Source organism: Anarhichas minor, unplaced genomic scaffold, assembly GCF_050575085.1.
Source record: "Anarhichas minor isolate MPS153535 unplaced genomic scaffold, ASM5057508v1 ptg000028l, whole genome shotgun sequence".
Lineage (NCBI taxonomy): Eukaryota > Metazoa > Chordata > Actinopteri > Perciformes > Anarhichadidae > Anarhichas > Anarhichas minor.
Genome location: NW_027466474.1, coordinates 12,748,022 through 12,764,758, shown reverse-complemented (window position 1 = coordinate 12,764,758; position 16,737 = coordinate 12,748,022). Strand labels below are relative to the sequence as shown.

At 39.4% G+C, this 16,737-nt stretch overlaps 1 protein-coding gene across 1 annotated transcript; it reads right to left on the bottom strand.

The window, feature by feature from the left end:
- Positions 1 to 2,176: 2,176 nt before the first annotated feature.
- Positions 2,177 to 16,145, bottom strand: cdhr2 (cadherin related family member 2). The gene is made up of 32 exons (XM_076103797.1): positions 16,139 to 16,145; positions 14,114 to 14,260; positions 12,754 to 12,834; positions 12,610 to 12,669; positions 12,357 to 12,496; positions 12,212 to 12,265; positions 12,042 to 12,131; positions 11,770 to 11,859; positions 11,566 to 11,688; positions 10,928 to 11,074; positions 10,512 to 10,587; positions 10,320 to 10,429; positions 9,615 to 9,821; positions 9,374 to 9,523; positions 9,082 to 9,243; positions 8,920 to 8,981; positions 8,570 to 8,813; positions 7,383 to 7,622; positions 7,206 to 7,275; positions 6,540 to 7,124; positions 6,343 to 6,414; positions 6,078 to 6,127; positions 5,825 to 5,976; positions 4,895 to 4,991; positions 4,714 to 4,802; positions 4,490 to 4,561; positions 4,070 to 4,205; positions 3,239 to 3,360; positions 2,964 to 3,077; positions 2,782 to 2,865; positions 2,412 to 2,445; positions 2,177 to 2,329 (listed from the first exon to the last, which is right to left on the bottom strand). The coding sequence occupies exons 1-32, from the start codon at positions 16,143 to 16,145 to the stop codon at positions 2,177 to 2,179; spliced, it is 4,020 nt and encodes a 1,339-aa protein (XP_075959912.1).
- Positions 16,146 to 16,737: the final 592 nt, after the last annotated feature.

Genomic DNA, 16,737 nt, shown 5'->3' with positions numbered 1-16,737 from the left:
GAGAAGCAGGTGAAGAAGCAGAAGCCCTCAATGCCTCCCCCTCCTCCGCTCAACCCCTCAGCCATGCCCCTCTCTCCAGAGTCCATCCAGGGGGGTTCTGGTTCTGGTTCTGGTTCCGGTTCCGGTTCAGGTAAGGGCCGTTCAGGGAAAAGGGGAGATCGGGATGGAGAGGTGAGCCGACGCAGAAGAAACCCTTTCCGTCAGCTAATGGAGAACATGCAGCAGCCACATTGTTGCTCCAGAGCTCACAGCGCTGAGTGACACAAGAATCCTGTGGAGAAAACAACAGCTGTTTAGAAGGAAACAAGAAAACCTGTGCGATAATCATTTTAGAAAAAAATCACGTGAAGAATGTGTCAGTTATACGCTGATTTACTTCAAGACGTGACATTGTGTTGGATGTGTGAGAAGCAGATCGCCTCCTCACACCAGACAAAAAAAAAAAGCACAAAAGCATTTAACATAACACTTCAATCATGGAGCATTGAGAATCAGCCAAACAAGATGGGGTTTTCTTTTTTTTCTTGGAGTTCCATATTTTCATGTTTTGAAAAAGGAGAGGTGTATCAATGCCTTGGATAGCTCTTCTCCTTTAATGTTTTTCAATCAGACCACTCAACTGTCTGCTTAGTCGTTTTAGCTGTTGCTGCTTTTTTAAATGCACCTCGGACGATATGAAGCCATGGCAATCCTTCCCCCTGGTTGCTCACAAGCTTAACACAGCTACGACAGAGAGAGATGACAGTGACAGTTGTTGATTGTAATTTACAGTATGTACTTGTGGTCAGTCGTTGCAACCTGCGGGTAATTTTGTTGCAAGTGTATAGAAGTTAAAATGGATGTAAATGTTGCTTTGGTGTGCCTGTGTGAGGAGTCCCGACCAGTAGAGCAAGCTTTTGTATGTCTTATATTATGCTTTTAGATTTGGCACAATTTTGATTTAATTGTATAATGACGAGCACAATCGACAGCTGATATGAGGGTATTTTCAGTCATTACTTACTGACTTGACTTACTGTATTATAATGCCATGATTAGTGATTCAGTTGTGAATTATGTGATGAATTATTTTGAATGTGCTTTAATTCAGAGGTTGTTACAGTGTCAGTGACGTTGGTGTTCATACGTTAAATTCATAAAAGTGGGATCAAATCCACATTTGGCAAAATTGATTTTATTCAGATTGCACTTACATTACATTCATTTCGATGTCAGGAAACGGTGAAACAATCTTTTCTATCCACTGCTTGCACGAAGTCACAAAGTCACATTGCATGAGGTTTTATTCCAGCATGAGAATCTCAAACTCAAAGCAAACACTGACTAATTAAACAGGCATAAGGTTAAGCCTTTTGGCTGACGTGCAGTCACAAAAAAGGAATTAATTTATGCATTGACATTGAGCAATATTTTACTCTTTTTGGAATGTCTTTCTGGTAGCATCAGCTGCAAAAAAAAATAGCATTGTGTGTTGACATAGCGTATATATTACAGTTTATTTCAAAGCAAACCATCTTTTAGCTGCCGCTAAATATATTAACAAAAAATAAAGTGATTCACATGTGCAACAAACAATTCTTTTGTTTGCTTTCCCTTTGCTTCTGTCTCGTTTTTCATCGTCTAGCTACAATTATATGAGGATTTTTTTAAAAGAAGAGTTTGACATTTGGGGGGGGGGGGGGGGGGGGATATGCTTTTTTCCGAGAGACGGTTTTTGTGTCGTTGCACTAAATGTGAAGCCACAGCCAGCAGGCAATTAGCCAACTTTAGCCTAAAGACTGGAAACAGCCAGCTGAGCTTCTGGGGTGCTGTAAGGCTGTTTTTCAGGCTAGCTGGAGGATGAGCATATTTCCCAAAATCTCAAACTATTCCTTTAACTGTTTGACAAACAAAACTGTCTATTAAATAACCAAACCAGATTTCACAATATCGATACACTATGTGGTATCGTTATATTGTTTTCACAGAGTAACATCTCCAATTTTGGTTTTCTTTATTGTTATTCCTTGAATTTAATGTTTTGACATAGCAAATTCATGCATTATATTAATAACTCATTACAATTGGTCACAACAGAAAGCTTTGGAGACACAAAGACTTCATCCAACACCGTCAATGTGTTTGACTGATTACAGAGAAGCAACATGATGTCCATCCGAGGCCATCATTATATCCATCACAGGTCTGTAGTGCTGAATGCAGGGTTATTAAAAGCAATGTGACAATTGTCGGAGCCTTTCTTTTGGCCCCGCTGGGCCAGGGCTGCACCCAGAGGCTCAATGTACTCCAGTGGCCCGTTGTCATCATCCTCCTCCTCCTGGATGCTCATCTAATGAGGAGCAGACACGTATTTAAATAAGGCCGTATTCTAATTAATACAAATGAAGATGGACTTTAAAATGCCAACTCACCATGTTAGGTTTATCATAACTGCTGGAGTTCAGGCTGTTGTGGGAAAAAGAAAAACAAAGTGATCAAAGTTATCTCCATATGCATGAATTTCATAAAGAGAGTTTTGTTTTTCTTCCTGAAATCCATGTTAAGGTTTTTGATGTAAATAAAGGCCACATGCCAACGTTGGAGAGCCAGTCCTCCATCATAACACGCTGTCATGAGCACGCTGTGACAAAATGTTCAGCTGGAAACATTCCCAGTTTATCAACCAGCACGGCGACAGAGTGGAGCGCGAGGTCGTGTGTCACTGTGAGCCACCACCTTGTGATGGAGCAAATAGCTGCTATCAACAGATGGTGCAGACAGTCACAGAGAGGTTTTCTTTACCTGACTTTGTCCACGTCTGAGCTCTCCTCGTCCATGTCCAGGATCATGGTTGTGTCGATGTTGAGGTTGAGAACCGGATTCGCCCTGTTCATTAATAATGACATACATAGGAAGACAAACACGTGTCATATTTCAAGTCATTTATTCATTCGTTTATCTCGTTAATGCTGTTGTCTCCTCACCCCTCCATGGTGTACTTGTTGGTTCCCGGCACCACAGGACCACTTTTCTGGTTGCCTGAAGTCACCATGGCTGCAGAGTTCATGGCTTTAGCGGCCTTCAGCTTCCTGCTGTAGCTGTAGCGTGAAGTGAGTTGATTTGTGAACAGACATAGTACCTCTCAGAGATGTTTTTTGATAAATGCTTCTTAAGAAACTTCACCGGGATAAACTTTGGTTAATAGTTAATTGTCCCGTTCTATCCTGTCCCTAACTTTATTCCAAATCCCTCTTCTTACTTTCTGCGAGTGCACATCAGTGAAGTGGTGAGCACGGCCATCACGATGACGAGGCCGGCCACCATCCCGAACAGGGCGTACTTCACAGGGTCAGTGTCTGTTTCGATCACAGGAGCCTTACCCTGGAGCACAAGTAAGAAATCTCTTTAGTATACTCCTGTCTGTGGACCTATGAGGTTTCATTTAACACATACTGTAATGAAACAAACATGAGAACCGTCAGTTCACTGACAATTCTTCTGCAATAGACTCCTCATAACATTCTGATTATTATTATTTGTACATTATAGTAAAATGTAGTTAATTATGGTAATGATTAATACAATTGTAGGGATTATTTCGGTATTCAAACCAGAAATCCGTCACCCTGGCTTGGTTAGGTTAAACAAATCTCAGACACGAATTAAAGTACAACAATAATACTGTATTGTGATAATAAAACTAAATGAATGTATGACTATATCACACTTCACACTAATTGTCATTCATGTTAGCTTCCAATGAGGCTCAATATGTTGTAGTTTTGATTCATATTGTACGTTTACAACAATCAATGTTTATTATATATGGAGGTTTGTACCCTCTGCGTTGTAAGTCAGATACAAACAAGGTAATAAATCTGTTGCAGTTAACAGTAGTGGTACAGATTTCTCACTGTGCTGTATAAAAGGAAATCTCTTCCAGTTCAGTGGAAAGTTATGCATCAACAACGGGAAAGGAAGTTATGGAAATCTACTACGGCAATTAACAAGAGGAAAGTAAGGCTGCTTGAATTAAGTTGAAGAAAGTACAACATGACAGAAAAGAGACTCTAAAACTGCTCATACTCACAATGTCCGCAAGGCCAAGCTCTATAAGTACAAGAGAGTGTTGAGGATCAGAGATCATCTTTTCCACTTCATTAGAGGTAAGAGCAGTCCCGTTGGAGTAGACAAAATATGCCACTATGATGGTGTTACCTGAAACCCTGAGAGAAAAACACAACTCACTTATACACCTAAAATAGCGACCCCAAATGAACAATTACAATTATCAGCAAATAATTTGTCCTCGACAATATGGCTGTTTACAGGGACACTGGCACCACCTAGTGGACAGCAGTATATGCATTCAACTAAAGAGTTGAAGATGATCTGAGTTCCTGTTGGCACCAGCCACTAATTGGTCGTCTTTGTCTGTATTCACAGACCGCATCATTTAATTGTATGTATGGTGATTCAAGCTTAGAGGTGATAAGAAAAGAGAGCTTGCCTGGATGCTTGAGCAGTGTCAGACCTGATGGAAGCGATTTCTACAGCAGCCCTGGTTGCAGCAGTAAGAGCTCTGGAAATTCAGAGATCAGAGAAAATGCCAAGTCCCCGATGTAAAACATGACAAATGTAAGTGTCAAATAAATGAAATATTGAGAAAATCTTTAATTCAGTGTCATCTGATTCAAATTTGACAAAAGCACAATATAGCACGGAGAAATATACCTGATGATTTCATTGATGTTTTCTTCAACAACAGTTTGGGGTCTTGTAAATGTAAGCTCCACTTGATATGATTCATCAACTGCGAAAATCTGCAAAATAATAAGAAGTAGGAAATCAGGCTGAAGTCATACTGTCCGTCTGATATGAATGACAATCCAGCTGCATGGTTTGAGTCACTCACCTCCAGTACAGTGCTGGTGGAGAGGTCGCCGGTGTCAGTTGCACTTACTGTTACCAAATACTTCCCTTTCAGTGATATGTCAAGTGCCTCGCTAGTTCTGTGGAATGTGGAGGAAATCAGTCCAGCCATGGGCAGATTGTCAGACAATGGCCCCCTTGGCACAGACATGTACAAGCCCAGCCCACCCCTCACACACCAAGACACCCAGAGATACAGATACACATGGTCGTAATATTGTCTCTTTTTTGTCATTATCAGTCTCTTTGTAGTTGTCTTTGCAGTGATCTATCTAGTCCTTTTGTGTCTCTTTGTCGTCCATCTTCTAGACACTCTGTGACTCTTTGTAGCCTTTGTGGTTGTCTTGATGGCAATTTTGTGTCTCTTTCTAGTTATTTTGTGTGTCTTTGTAGTTGTCCATCTAGTTATTTTGTGTCTCTTTGTAGTTGTCCATCTGCCAACTTTGTAGTTCCCTTTGTGGCTGTCTTGTGTCTCTTTGTATTCATTTTGTGTCTCTTTGAGTTTTTTGTAGTTGTTTGCATCTCTGTTGTCGCAATATGTCTCTTTATAGTTCTTTGGTTGTTGTCGTTGTTGTCGTATTGTCTCTTTTTGTTCACTTTGCATGTCTTTGTAATTGTTTTGCGTCTCTGTGGTTTTGAAGTCACGTTTAAGTCACTTTGAAGTCACTTTGAGTCTCTTTGTAGTTGTTTTTAGTCTCTTTCTTGTCATTTTGCGCTTCTTTGTAGTTGTTTTATTAACTTTCCAACAATAAATATTAACAGTCCTTTCAAAGAGAGGCTCTGGTCCAGGTTCCATTTAGACATAAAAATGAGTGCAGCGGTAAACACAAAAGCTTGTGAGAAAAGCACAAATAATTATTTAGAGCAGAATGAGATATGGCACTATGATGCTGATGAATGACTTTGTACTCACTGAATAATTCCAATATATATGTCCTTTTGCTGTGTGGTGACGGCCTCGAACAGAATCCTCGTGTCACTTGTTTGATTGTTGCTGTCTCTGAATTGGACTGCGGTTACTTTAAAGTCAATCTGCCTATTTATCCCAGAGTCACGGTCTGTAGCCTGAGAGCAGAGAGAGATACCAGCGGGAATGTCAAGACTTCATGTCACATATCTCATTTACAAGCTGAAATCATGTCAGTTATTTGTTTTTCATTACTCACAGTGACTCCTGCTACCGATGTCCCCTTGCTTGCACTTTCTGACACCACAACTGAAATCCAAAGAAAAAAAATATGTATTGAACTTTATAATGTTGATAAAAAAATCAAAATAAAGTTTATTCGTTTAAATTACTTTGTCCATTGACTATGACTAATGCTTTTTGTTGAGCGGGACAGCTTGAAGTTTAGTTTAAAGGGTCACAAAGCCAAACAAAGGCTGCTAAAATAAAATAAAATTACAGCAGAATCTCAAATATACACTCACCAAATACAGAATCTGAGAAAATGAATTGGGGAGCATTGTCGTTGATGTCTTCAATGTTGATCACCATTTGTCCTGAAATATTGCAAAAGAAAAAAAATGAAGTAAAATGACGTGAGATGTGCGTGCAGGTCTGTAAATGATTTCTTTTTTAAATGCTTTTACTGCTTTTGTTATCTGTACAACAACCCAGTGCTAACCTGCTGTGACGCTGTTGTTCTCTCCTTTCTCCGTGTACTCGTCCACCACCTGAGCCTCCATCAGCACCTGGTCACATTCTTCATAATCCACTGTGTGCCCCGGGTTGACTCTGACTTCCCCCGTTGGATCCAGAATAAACCAGCTGCAGGGTGTCAGAGAACCGTTGCATCTGCATTTGATGGATTCCAGCTCGTAGACCAGTGAGTGGTTTCCATCTTTGTCCTGCGCTGTAAAGCTCCCAACAGCCCCGCTACTGGCGATGTTCTCCTTCACTGTCACTGGGTCTGATGGCTTGAACTCGGGCCTTTCATCGTTCACGTCCAACACGTCCACGTCCACCGTCACTACGGCTTTCTTCTGTTCCAGATCTGTTGCCTCTACCTGCAGTCGGAATTGCTTGCGAGCACTCTCGTAGTCCAGCTCAATGTCGGGGTCCACGGTGATGTTTCCCCTGTAACCCTGCTCCTCTGCGAAGGTGCGAATGATGAAGCTGCCAAAGCTTCCTTCAATAATGCTGAAAGAAATGCGCTCAAACTCTGCTGTTTGGTCCAAATCTTCCGCCTGAACAGAACCCACAAAGGCACCTGATTGGATAGAAAATATAATTAGAATCCAGCCACACACTTATGAACACTTGAAAGTGCTTTGCAAAGTTAAATACCGACCTTTTTGTCCTTCTTTGACAGAGAATTTGTAAGAGGAGGCTTTAAATTGTGGTGTGTTGTCATTGACATCCTGGGATGCATCAAAAGAAAAGACGGAAGGTTATCATCTTTGCCAGGAGTGGCAGCTTCAGTAGCAACACAGCACCGATACTTTGCTACAACCTGTTGAAGATTTACCTCTACAGTGATGATAACGGTGACCATGGTGGATAATGGTGGTGTACCCTTGTCAGTAGCAGTTACATTGAGCTCAATCATCCCATTCAGCTTCGGGTCCAGGGCCTCACGATCAAGCTCACCCATGTTTGTTAACACACCGGTGTCAGAGTCGATGGTGAAGTTATCACTGTACTTGCTTGGTACGATTCCAAACACTATTTGACTGTTTTTGGTATCAGAGTCATCTGCATCAGTTGCCTGTCCAAGTGAGAAACATTAGAAGAAATGGTTAAGAAACTACATTAGTTACTAAATATTGCAATTACACTACATTGCCAAAAGACTTGTGGACACCCATATGTGACTGTTGGACATCTTCTTTTTGGACCCGGCTGCGTGCATTGTCTTGTTGAAGCAGTAGAGGCGCCTCCCTAAACTGTTGCCACTATATTGGAAGAATGCTTTTGTCGAAGATATCATTATATGCTGTAGCATAAAAGGGATCTCCATTGATTTTACACATCAACTCTGTGAGTCTGTTTACAGGTGTTTTGGAGTAAAAGTTGTATTTAGCTTTCTGTGTCCCCAGAGGGAGCTGCGCGAAATCTGGTAAATTGCCTCAAATGATGTCTCGTGATTCAGCATCAGTTGGGGCTGAAGACTACAAGACTGAAAATAAAAAGATCTTGGGGTGTGGAGTTAGGGAGAAGTGAGCTTACCAGACCTCTGTCGCCCGCTCCTCAACTCTTCTTGAGGCAACATTAGCTGCTACTAACAAAACACAATTGCATCTTCCACCAAACTGTTGCAATTAAGTTGCATTGCGGGTAATGTAAGCCCCAGGTTTTAACAAGGAAGAAGGTTTTGAAATTAGAAAGAAAATATCTTTGTGAACTGTCAACAACATGAGTTTGACAAAGTTATAGTGTGAAGTGTAAAGTGCTACATTGGTGGAGTGCTTTCTTACGACGTCTCTTAAATGGAAATAGGGGGCTGTAGGCCAAAATAGTACACAGTTTTGGGTTCCTAGCTTTCTCCTAAAGTAAAGACAGTAAAGTAATTTTCATTTTCCATTATGTTACAATCTCTGGGACCGAGGTTTATAACGATACGGAGAATAACAATATATCATTAATCCTGTGAAGTATAGCACCGACACTTAAGAGTTGGATGTATTAACTGTTCTCTTATTGTCTCACAGTTACCTCTATCCGAAGTTCAAGCTTTTCACCCTCTTTAACAAACTCCCGGTAAGTGTCTCTGTTGATGATCGGGGCGTGGTCGTTGATGTCAGTCACAGTGATCTCCAGCACTGTGCTGCCGGGCTTGCCGTCTGTGTCTCTGGCCTGCAGAGTGGCTGAATACAGAGATCTGAACTCACGGTCCACCAGAGTTGCGTTTTTCACGTAAACTGCGCCGTTATGTGGCTCCACATCAAAATACAGTAGTCTGAAACACAGATACAGACTTTTCAGTGGTGTTGTCTCAGTTAGCATCACAGCAACAGCTGCACAGTGGCTGTATTCAAATTAGCAGACTAACTGGTTTGCCGTACATGCTGTCTGGAAGGAGCTTGTAGGTTATGTTGCCTTGATCCATCGTATCAGGATCGTATGCCTGGGGGGGAAAAAAACATTGTGTGCTCCTCAAGTGCTACGTGTTTGTTACATGCAAGTTAAGACTGTCTGAGTAAGACTCCAGATAGTAAAGGACTTACAGTTAAGGTGTCCAATATTGTCCCAACAGGAGAGTGCTCAGCAACATTCAACTCATACGTGTTCTGCATGAACGTAGGGCTGTTGTCATTGGCATCCTTGATGTTAATAGTAACTGTTGCAGTGGACTGGAAGGTGTTATTTTCTCCATCTATGGCAATGACCTGCACCATAACACAAGCATGGGAAGCAGCTCAGACTGGGAAAGTGCTTTAAAAATCACAAATATGATAACCAAAAGATGAAAAATGTCACAATTGTTATGATCATAGACTCAAATTTAATTGTTCTCACTTGCAGAACCATTTGCTGTATTTTTTCAAAATCCAGTTTTTGGGGATCCTTGACCTGCAGCTGAACGACGCTGTCTGACGTTGTAAATTGCGGTTGCACAGAAAACACGTCTGAGTGATTTCCCTCCAGGGTTAGAGAAGTTTTGACCATCTGTGAAAAGCGATGAAAGAATATTTCTTAATTCACTCATTTCACTTTAGTTGAAGAATGTCCCCTTTTTGGGTGATTTTTTTTCTCTCACCTTATCCAGATCTTTGACAGTCATGTTGATAAAAACAGAGCCCAACATGTGCTCAACAACCTCTCCTGTGAAGTGACTCTCCATCACACACTTATCTCCACATTTGTAAAACTGCGGCATGTTGTCATTGACGTCGATGATGTTGATCTGTACTCCTGCTGTGGTGCTGGCTTGGAACCCGTGGATGTTTGCTTTAGACTCAGTAGCCTAAAATAGAAAAAAAACTAAATATGTCACAGTCTCAACATTTGCAAAAAATGAATTAATTAAATAAGGTTCTCAATGATAATCTTCTGTTATGTTTCACAGACTGCAGCAGGCATCTTTCTTTGATTGGGTGCTCATGGGCTGTGATTGAGAGAAGGCTGTTTCTAACATAAGTGAAGTTAATATGCATAATGTTCAAGAACAAAGATCTTCTACTTCTCACAACCCTCCCTCACAAACCGCTTGTATTCTTTCTGGCCTCCTTGTCTCTCATTAAGGAGCCACAGGAGGGAGGATGAAGCCATGAAGCCTTATTAAGACGCTGAATGTAAATAATTCAAACATTCATGGTATTAAGTGTTATAGCTGAAATAACAGGGATAAAAAATGTTTTATTTTTTTTTAAGTGTTGCTCTGGAAATATATGCAAGACGGATACAAAGTAAATTTACATACAGCGGAAGGAATTGGTGTATTACTCAAAAAAAACAACTGTACCTTTACAGTCAGGGTAACAATGTCAACAATAACTTCTCTGTCAATATGCGACAGTACAGATATGACGCCATCAGTTTCTGAGATTTCAAACAGGCCCTCTGCTGTGGAATCTGTCAAACAATGTGGAAGAAACATTTCTTACTCACTCGGTACAAAGAAGAAATTGTTCTAGCTGAGCTTGATCGAGCTTACTTTGAATGCTGTAGATTATATCATCATTGACTCCCGTGTCCTGGTCTAGGGCAGTCACTTTAAACACAGAATGGCCCTGGCAAAGAAACAAAAAAGATTTTAACATCCACACACAACTCAAAGCAGGCTTACTGCCTGTAGATTTGAATAAATCACAACGAGATTTGCACCAGCTTTGTCACACAAAATGTCTAAAGATATACATCAATCCTGGGCTTACACAAGAACACGCAGCTTCATCACAATGAAAAGCAGACGTAACACAAAGGAAAATGTGCAACAACTGAATGGAATGCACTGGACGACATATTGGTTGTAATTCATCTCCTTTCTAATTTCTCTTTGAAAATTAACATCAGTCCAGTTAAGTCACATTTTCCAACGCAGCGCTCAGAATAAAATGCATCAGCACTTACCACAGGAGCGTTCTCTTCAACTCTCCCTACGTAGGGAATACTAATGAACTGTGGGTCGAGGTCTGGGACATCCGTAACCGTAATGAAGGAAAAAGCGATGCTTGAGAAGTAATTGGTTGTATCATGACAACAATTGCCTCCGCCATCCTGTTGCAAACAAGCAAACAAGGTTGTCAAAATTCTAAAATGTTATTACCACTTTTTTTTACCACAATAATAATTCTAGATTAGTAAAGTGATGTATAAAAATTCAGACAACATTTAATTATCATCATTATTTGTCTTGTTCAAATATAAAAAAAATTGTATTGCAATGAAATAATGAATCACTTCAGAGATCAGTTTTGCCTTAGATTCACAACAGAGCAGAACCCCTTTTTACTCCTTAAACCTTTCATGTCATGGTTAAGGTAAATGTACAAATGTACAAATGTAGTGGGGAAAAACAATTGAATCCAAGTATGTCATTTTGAAAAATATGCTTCTTCAGTATCTTGCCCACAGTTAATAAATGAGAAGATTGACACCACTCCCTGACATGAGAGTGGCATCAATATTCTCACCTAACTCTCAGCAAGAACACAAATAAGCACATTTCCCAAAATGTCTAACTATTGTTTTACATGCATGGTACTTACAGTTGCGTTAATCTTCAGCCGATAGAACGTGCTCAATGCAGTGTAATTCAGTTGTCCATTTAATCTCACTTCCCCAGTTATGGGTACAATTCTAAAAAGACTGACTCCATCATTTGGAGTAACCTAGAAAATACCATATAAATTACACTTCAATAAAGCAGAATATGATATGAATCAATTACATGATTTACAAAAGAAGCTTACTTCATCAATGCTGTATCGAACAACACCACTATTTCCAGTGTCTGCATCAGTGGCCATTGCCCTAAAAAGAGTCGCATTTACAGTGGTGTTCTGATAAATTGGAAGGGGATAAAAACAAAGACAGAAAAACAAACGACAATTCAACACACAAATATCTCTCAGCATTATCAACTATGTAAGCTAATTTTGACATCATGATGGATTGGCAGTTTGATGCCAGAAAAGATAAACTGATGAACAAATAGGTAAGAGAACCAATACGTTTGACTTACTTCTGGGACCTCAATGTCATATGGACTGTTCTGGAATATGGGTCGGTTGTCATTGGCCTCTCCCAATATTATAGTTAATTTTTCTGGTGTCTGAAAAACATTGCATGGTGAACTCTGAATATAATGAACAAACTGATATAAATGGATCATTAACATTAACTGAAACTTACTATATTGGAACCATCACCGACAAGAACTCCAAGTTCCATTGTACTACCAAACACCTAGAATAAAGAAAATAAGACAGAAATAAGACAGAATCCAAATGAAACCATTGAAGAATCGAAGGATCTCTAAATCCACCACGCCACATACCTCTCTATCCAGTGTCATGCTGACTGATACACGCCCGGTGTTCCTCTCAACTGTGAAGTAATCCTCATTGGGCGCAGTGAGTGAATACGTCAATGGGTCATTTTCTGCGTCTGTTGCGCTTATAGTAAACACGTGGGTACCTGTGAAAACAACATTGGTGGAACATAAATAAATGTGTGCAGTATTTGTATAATGCAAAAGTGAAACAAAAAACGGTTTTCAAAAATTCACACACACATAGTATATACTGTACCTATGGGGGCGTCTTCACACACATCATGAACAACAGAGTTGATTGTAGGACTGGTATTTGCTGTAGAAAACATACAGTATAAGTAAAATGTCACATAGTAAAGACATAATGACAAAATTGCAATAAAATTAACTAAATACTCACCATTACTTAAGCCAATAAGGCACAACACCATCATGACTCCTGTGATCCCCTCCATGTCTGCAAATAAAAAGAATGAGCAATCTGATAAGAGCTGATACAATTAGTCAATTAAACAACAAATTAGATATACTGTGTTAACACTTAATACTATTGAATAGTTGTTGCATCCACTCAACAATTAATTATAATAACATTATTTCAGTCTGGCCCAAAGATTTGGACCGGCCTTCTTGCCGTCCATAGAGCCATGCTGCTAAAAATAGTGATCAACTCAGCTTCCAACTTGTCAAATGTGAGGCTTCTGATACTTTTTTTCTGATTTATTATCTTTGTAAATGAATTCTTTTTAGTTTTTTGACTTCTGGTTGGACTAAACAAGCAATCTGAAGACTTCACATTGTGATGGGCATTTTTCACAATTTTCTGGCTGAATTATTCATCGATTAATTGAAACAATAATCAGCAGATTAAGGAATTATTATAAAGCAAAAAGAAAAAATAGATTATTCTGATGTAACCTTCAGAATTCAGACATTTAAGTTATTTATGTGCCTCAATCATGGGTTGAAATCTAACAGCATATTGCATATGGCCGCACCCACGTTAACAATATCATAGCAGGTTTTTTTACCACCTGTTGTGATATGACTGAGCAGTGTCTCATAACATGTTGTACGGTTTCATGACAGAGAGAACAGAGCAGCATCAACTTTCTGCCCTGTGTGATTTCCTCTTTAATATTGATACAGTTGGAGGTAATTAGACAAGACCCGCTTTGCGTTAAATTATGTTAAATTGGAGAATTTAATTACATAATGTTTTTCAATGTAAGCAAGAAGTTCTACATTAGAAACATTTGAATATAACATGAGCAACACGAGGGAACAAAAACCCCTTAATCTCATCGAGATGAAGTTCATCTTCAACAGACAACAACAACAAGAAGTAGGTCATTTTACAGTACCCCTAGGTTACCTTAAGTTCTTCTTCTATTTCGTTAAAGACAGAAACAAAATGGAATCTGCATTTCCGGTAAGGTTTTGTATGTTATAAGCAATGATCAATCAATATTATGAGAATACACTGATTGTTAATGCTAGGACTTCGGTGGATGAATCACTTTGATACTTCCATGCTTCTGAGAATTGTTTAATTTAAATATGTATCTATGAAAAGACAAGTATAGGCTATAAATGTAAGCTAAAGTTATAGAGTACAGTACAACATAGTTTACTATGTCAGATTGAAGAGAGCAGCACCATTAACCATGCTATATGGTAACTAAAAACATCGCGCTAACATTTAAAAAGGTAAACCTAATTATGAAACGTAGCAATCAGACTTACCAGCCGACATTCACAGAGGAGGTTCTCCTTTATGTCTGGATGAGACCTTTGGCTCTTGTTCCTCCTTGTGAATATTGCCTTGCAGTTGTAAATATAAATGATTAACACGAGCACGAAGTGCACAGCCAATAACACAGCAGTAAACCTTCGTGTGTATGTTTCTGGAAAAAAAAAGCACCCAAAAGCATTGCACTGAAGTGAAATGGATGTATTAAACAGAAACATCCACCTGTTGTTTGCTCTGACTACATTATGGTTGTTCAAGCCTGGGTAGTAATGAGAGACAGGAACAGGCGTAGTTCTCAGCCCATCATTGGATGGCCAGTCCTCAGTAATTCATGGCAGCATGCCATACTGGGTCATCAGAACCCAGGGGCTCTTTTTGAATGGGGGATTATGTTGTCATGGCCACAACAGCAGTCTCTTCGCTTCCATTGCGACAACCAGGGGCCTTTCTCAAACATGTCTCATCAGAACCAATCAGTGGACCAATGCCTTTTTCAGAAAGCAGAGATCCATGTACCTCCCTAACGAGCTCTTCTCAGTCAGCCCCCCCTGCTTGCCCTCCTAATTAAAGGCTGTTACACAAAAGATTATCTTCTCTTCTACACACTGGATTCATTCATTATCAGACCTTTGCCTCAAAACAAAACCACGGCACCACTCCTCTTTACCCCGACAGACAACATTTAACAGTGTTGTTTTAAAATGGAGTCTTCAGAATGAAGGTATATGAAAACCCACTTCTGTTCTCCTTGCTACTGATTGTAACATATTCAGCTGTCATACTAACTGCTCTTAAGAGAGAAAATTGCCTTTATTTTAGAATGGACGGACATTTTTTTAACAACTGAGTCATGCTAGCAGCTCTGTGAGGCTTAGAAACAGTAGGACTTTGAGCTAAAAGCTAATTAACCACATACACACAGTGACAATGGCAATGCTAACATGCAGATTTCTAGCAGGTATGATGTTCACCATGTTCAACATTAGTTTAATGTGCTAGCATGCTAGCACTAGGTAGCTGGCACTAAACACTAAGTACAGTCTGATGGGAATGCCGTACATATTTGGTATTTGGTCAAAAAACAAAGTATTGGACAAAATGAAATTGAACCTGATTACTAACTGCTGGAGGTAATGGGATTATTAAAGTTATTACAATTCATCTTAAGGGTGACATGCCTATACCAATACTGCTAGCATAGCTAAAAACAGGATTGCAATGCTAATCTGTCGAATGGACCTGTAATGTGTTTTAAGTCAGAAGATGAAGCTTAGTGTGTATGATGAGAAGCATTCAGTTAGTTGAACAGAATATGTGACCTTTTACAAAGATGTATGCAACCAAAGGCAGCCTATGTGTGGAATATTATCGTTCACAAACTCATAATCAACATCAGTCTGGGCATTGATAACAGATATCCCAGAAATCTGATTCACATTCTAAACTGATTAAACTTTGGTTTAGGATTTACAGTACTAAACACAACGCTTCCACTCCCTGCAATAAAGTTATTTAAATAGAGAGGGACATCACCAAAGCAATTCCAGTAAACAGAAACTTGAATGAATAACTGAATGATCCAAGGGTCAGTCAGGGTGTTGTCATTCCACGTAGACAAGACTTATATAAGATAAATAATGATGCACACTGACTCATGAATTAAGAAACTGAATTTTTTGATGAGAACAACAGTTATAGTTATATTGGGCCAATACATAGGCATGTTGAAATGACTCTTTCCTTTTTCCTTCCAGTACACATAGGCATTATCCTTGTTTGATATAGTGCTGATGAACTATATCAGTCTACTGCCATATTATCCACTTCCTGCGGATTGAGGATAATTGTCTCTCTGGCTTTTTGGGGGAATACTTGTGCCTCAGTGTATATCTTTTTTTATTTTTATTCTTTTTTTTACTTGATAGTGTTAATGCCAAAATGTGATAAACAACTGCTCACACAAATGTAAATAAATCACAAGTCTATGCACTGCATTAAGATCTAGCATGGGTTAAAAGCAGTGTTAACTCACCAGTCATCACTACTGGGGGAATGATGCTCACTAATGGCTCTATGTCTTTTAGTAGGTCTGAAAAATAAAGGAAGTCCTGTGTATAAAAAAACAATAACTATGGACTTGGCACTCATAATAATCCTGCATAGTATCTAAACTCAACATAACCGGCTACGTGGACATTACTGAGGAGCAGTTGTGAAAAGTAACAAAGTAGTTTTGAAGTACTTTACTGTACTGTAATGCCCTGCTACTTTACACTACAACAAAAAATATGATCAAGATAATATGATACATTACGAGTTCAACTTCCTAATAAATAGGTCAACTTAGCTCTACCATTAACATTGTAATGCTGTTTATAATTTACAATGTGTACAATAATAAGCCAATTACATAATAACACGCAGGAAGGGGCCATTCTGCATAATGAGTACTTTTACCTTTGATACTTTAAACCAGTCAATTAAATAAAAAAGAGCCCTCTTGGATGCCCCTATGGCGGATAAAACAGGATGAAGTGCCCTCTGGGGTGCCCTTTATTAACTTTCTGCACACTGGTGCTCCACCGCATGCAGCTGCGCACTGATATTTTGTCCCTGCTCCGCCACTGGCTT

Coding starts and splice junctions, on each gene's coding strand:
- cdhr2 (XM_076103797.1), bottom strand. Junction 7,125..7,205: donor TGTCAAAGAAGGACAAAAAG/GTCGGTATTTAA, acceptor CTATCCAATCAG/GTGCCTTTGTGGGTTCTGTT. Junction 3,078..3,238: donor CTGATGTGCACTCGCAGAAA/GTAAGAAGAGGG, acceptor TTCACGCTACAG/CTACAGCAGGAAGCTGAAGG.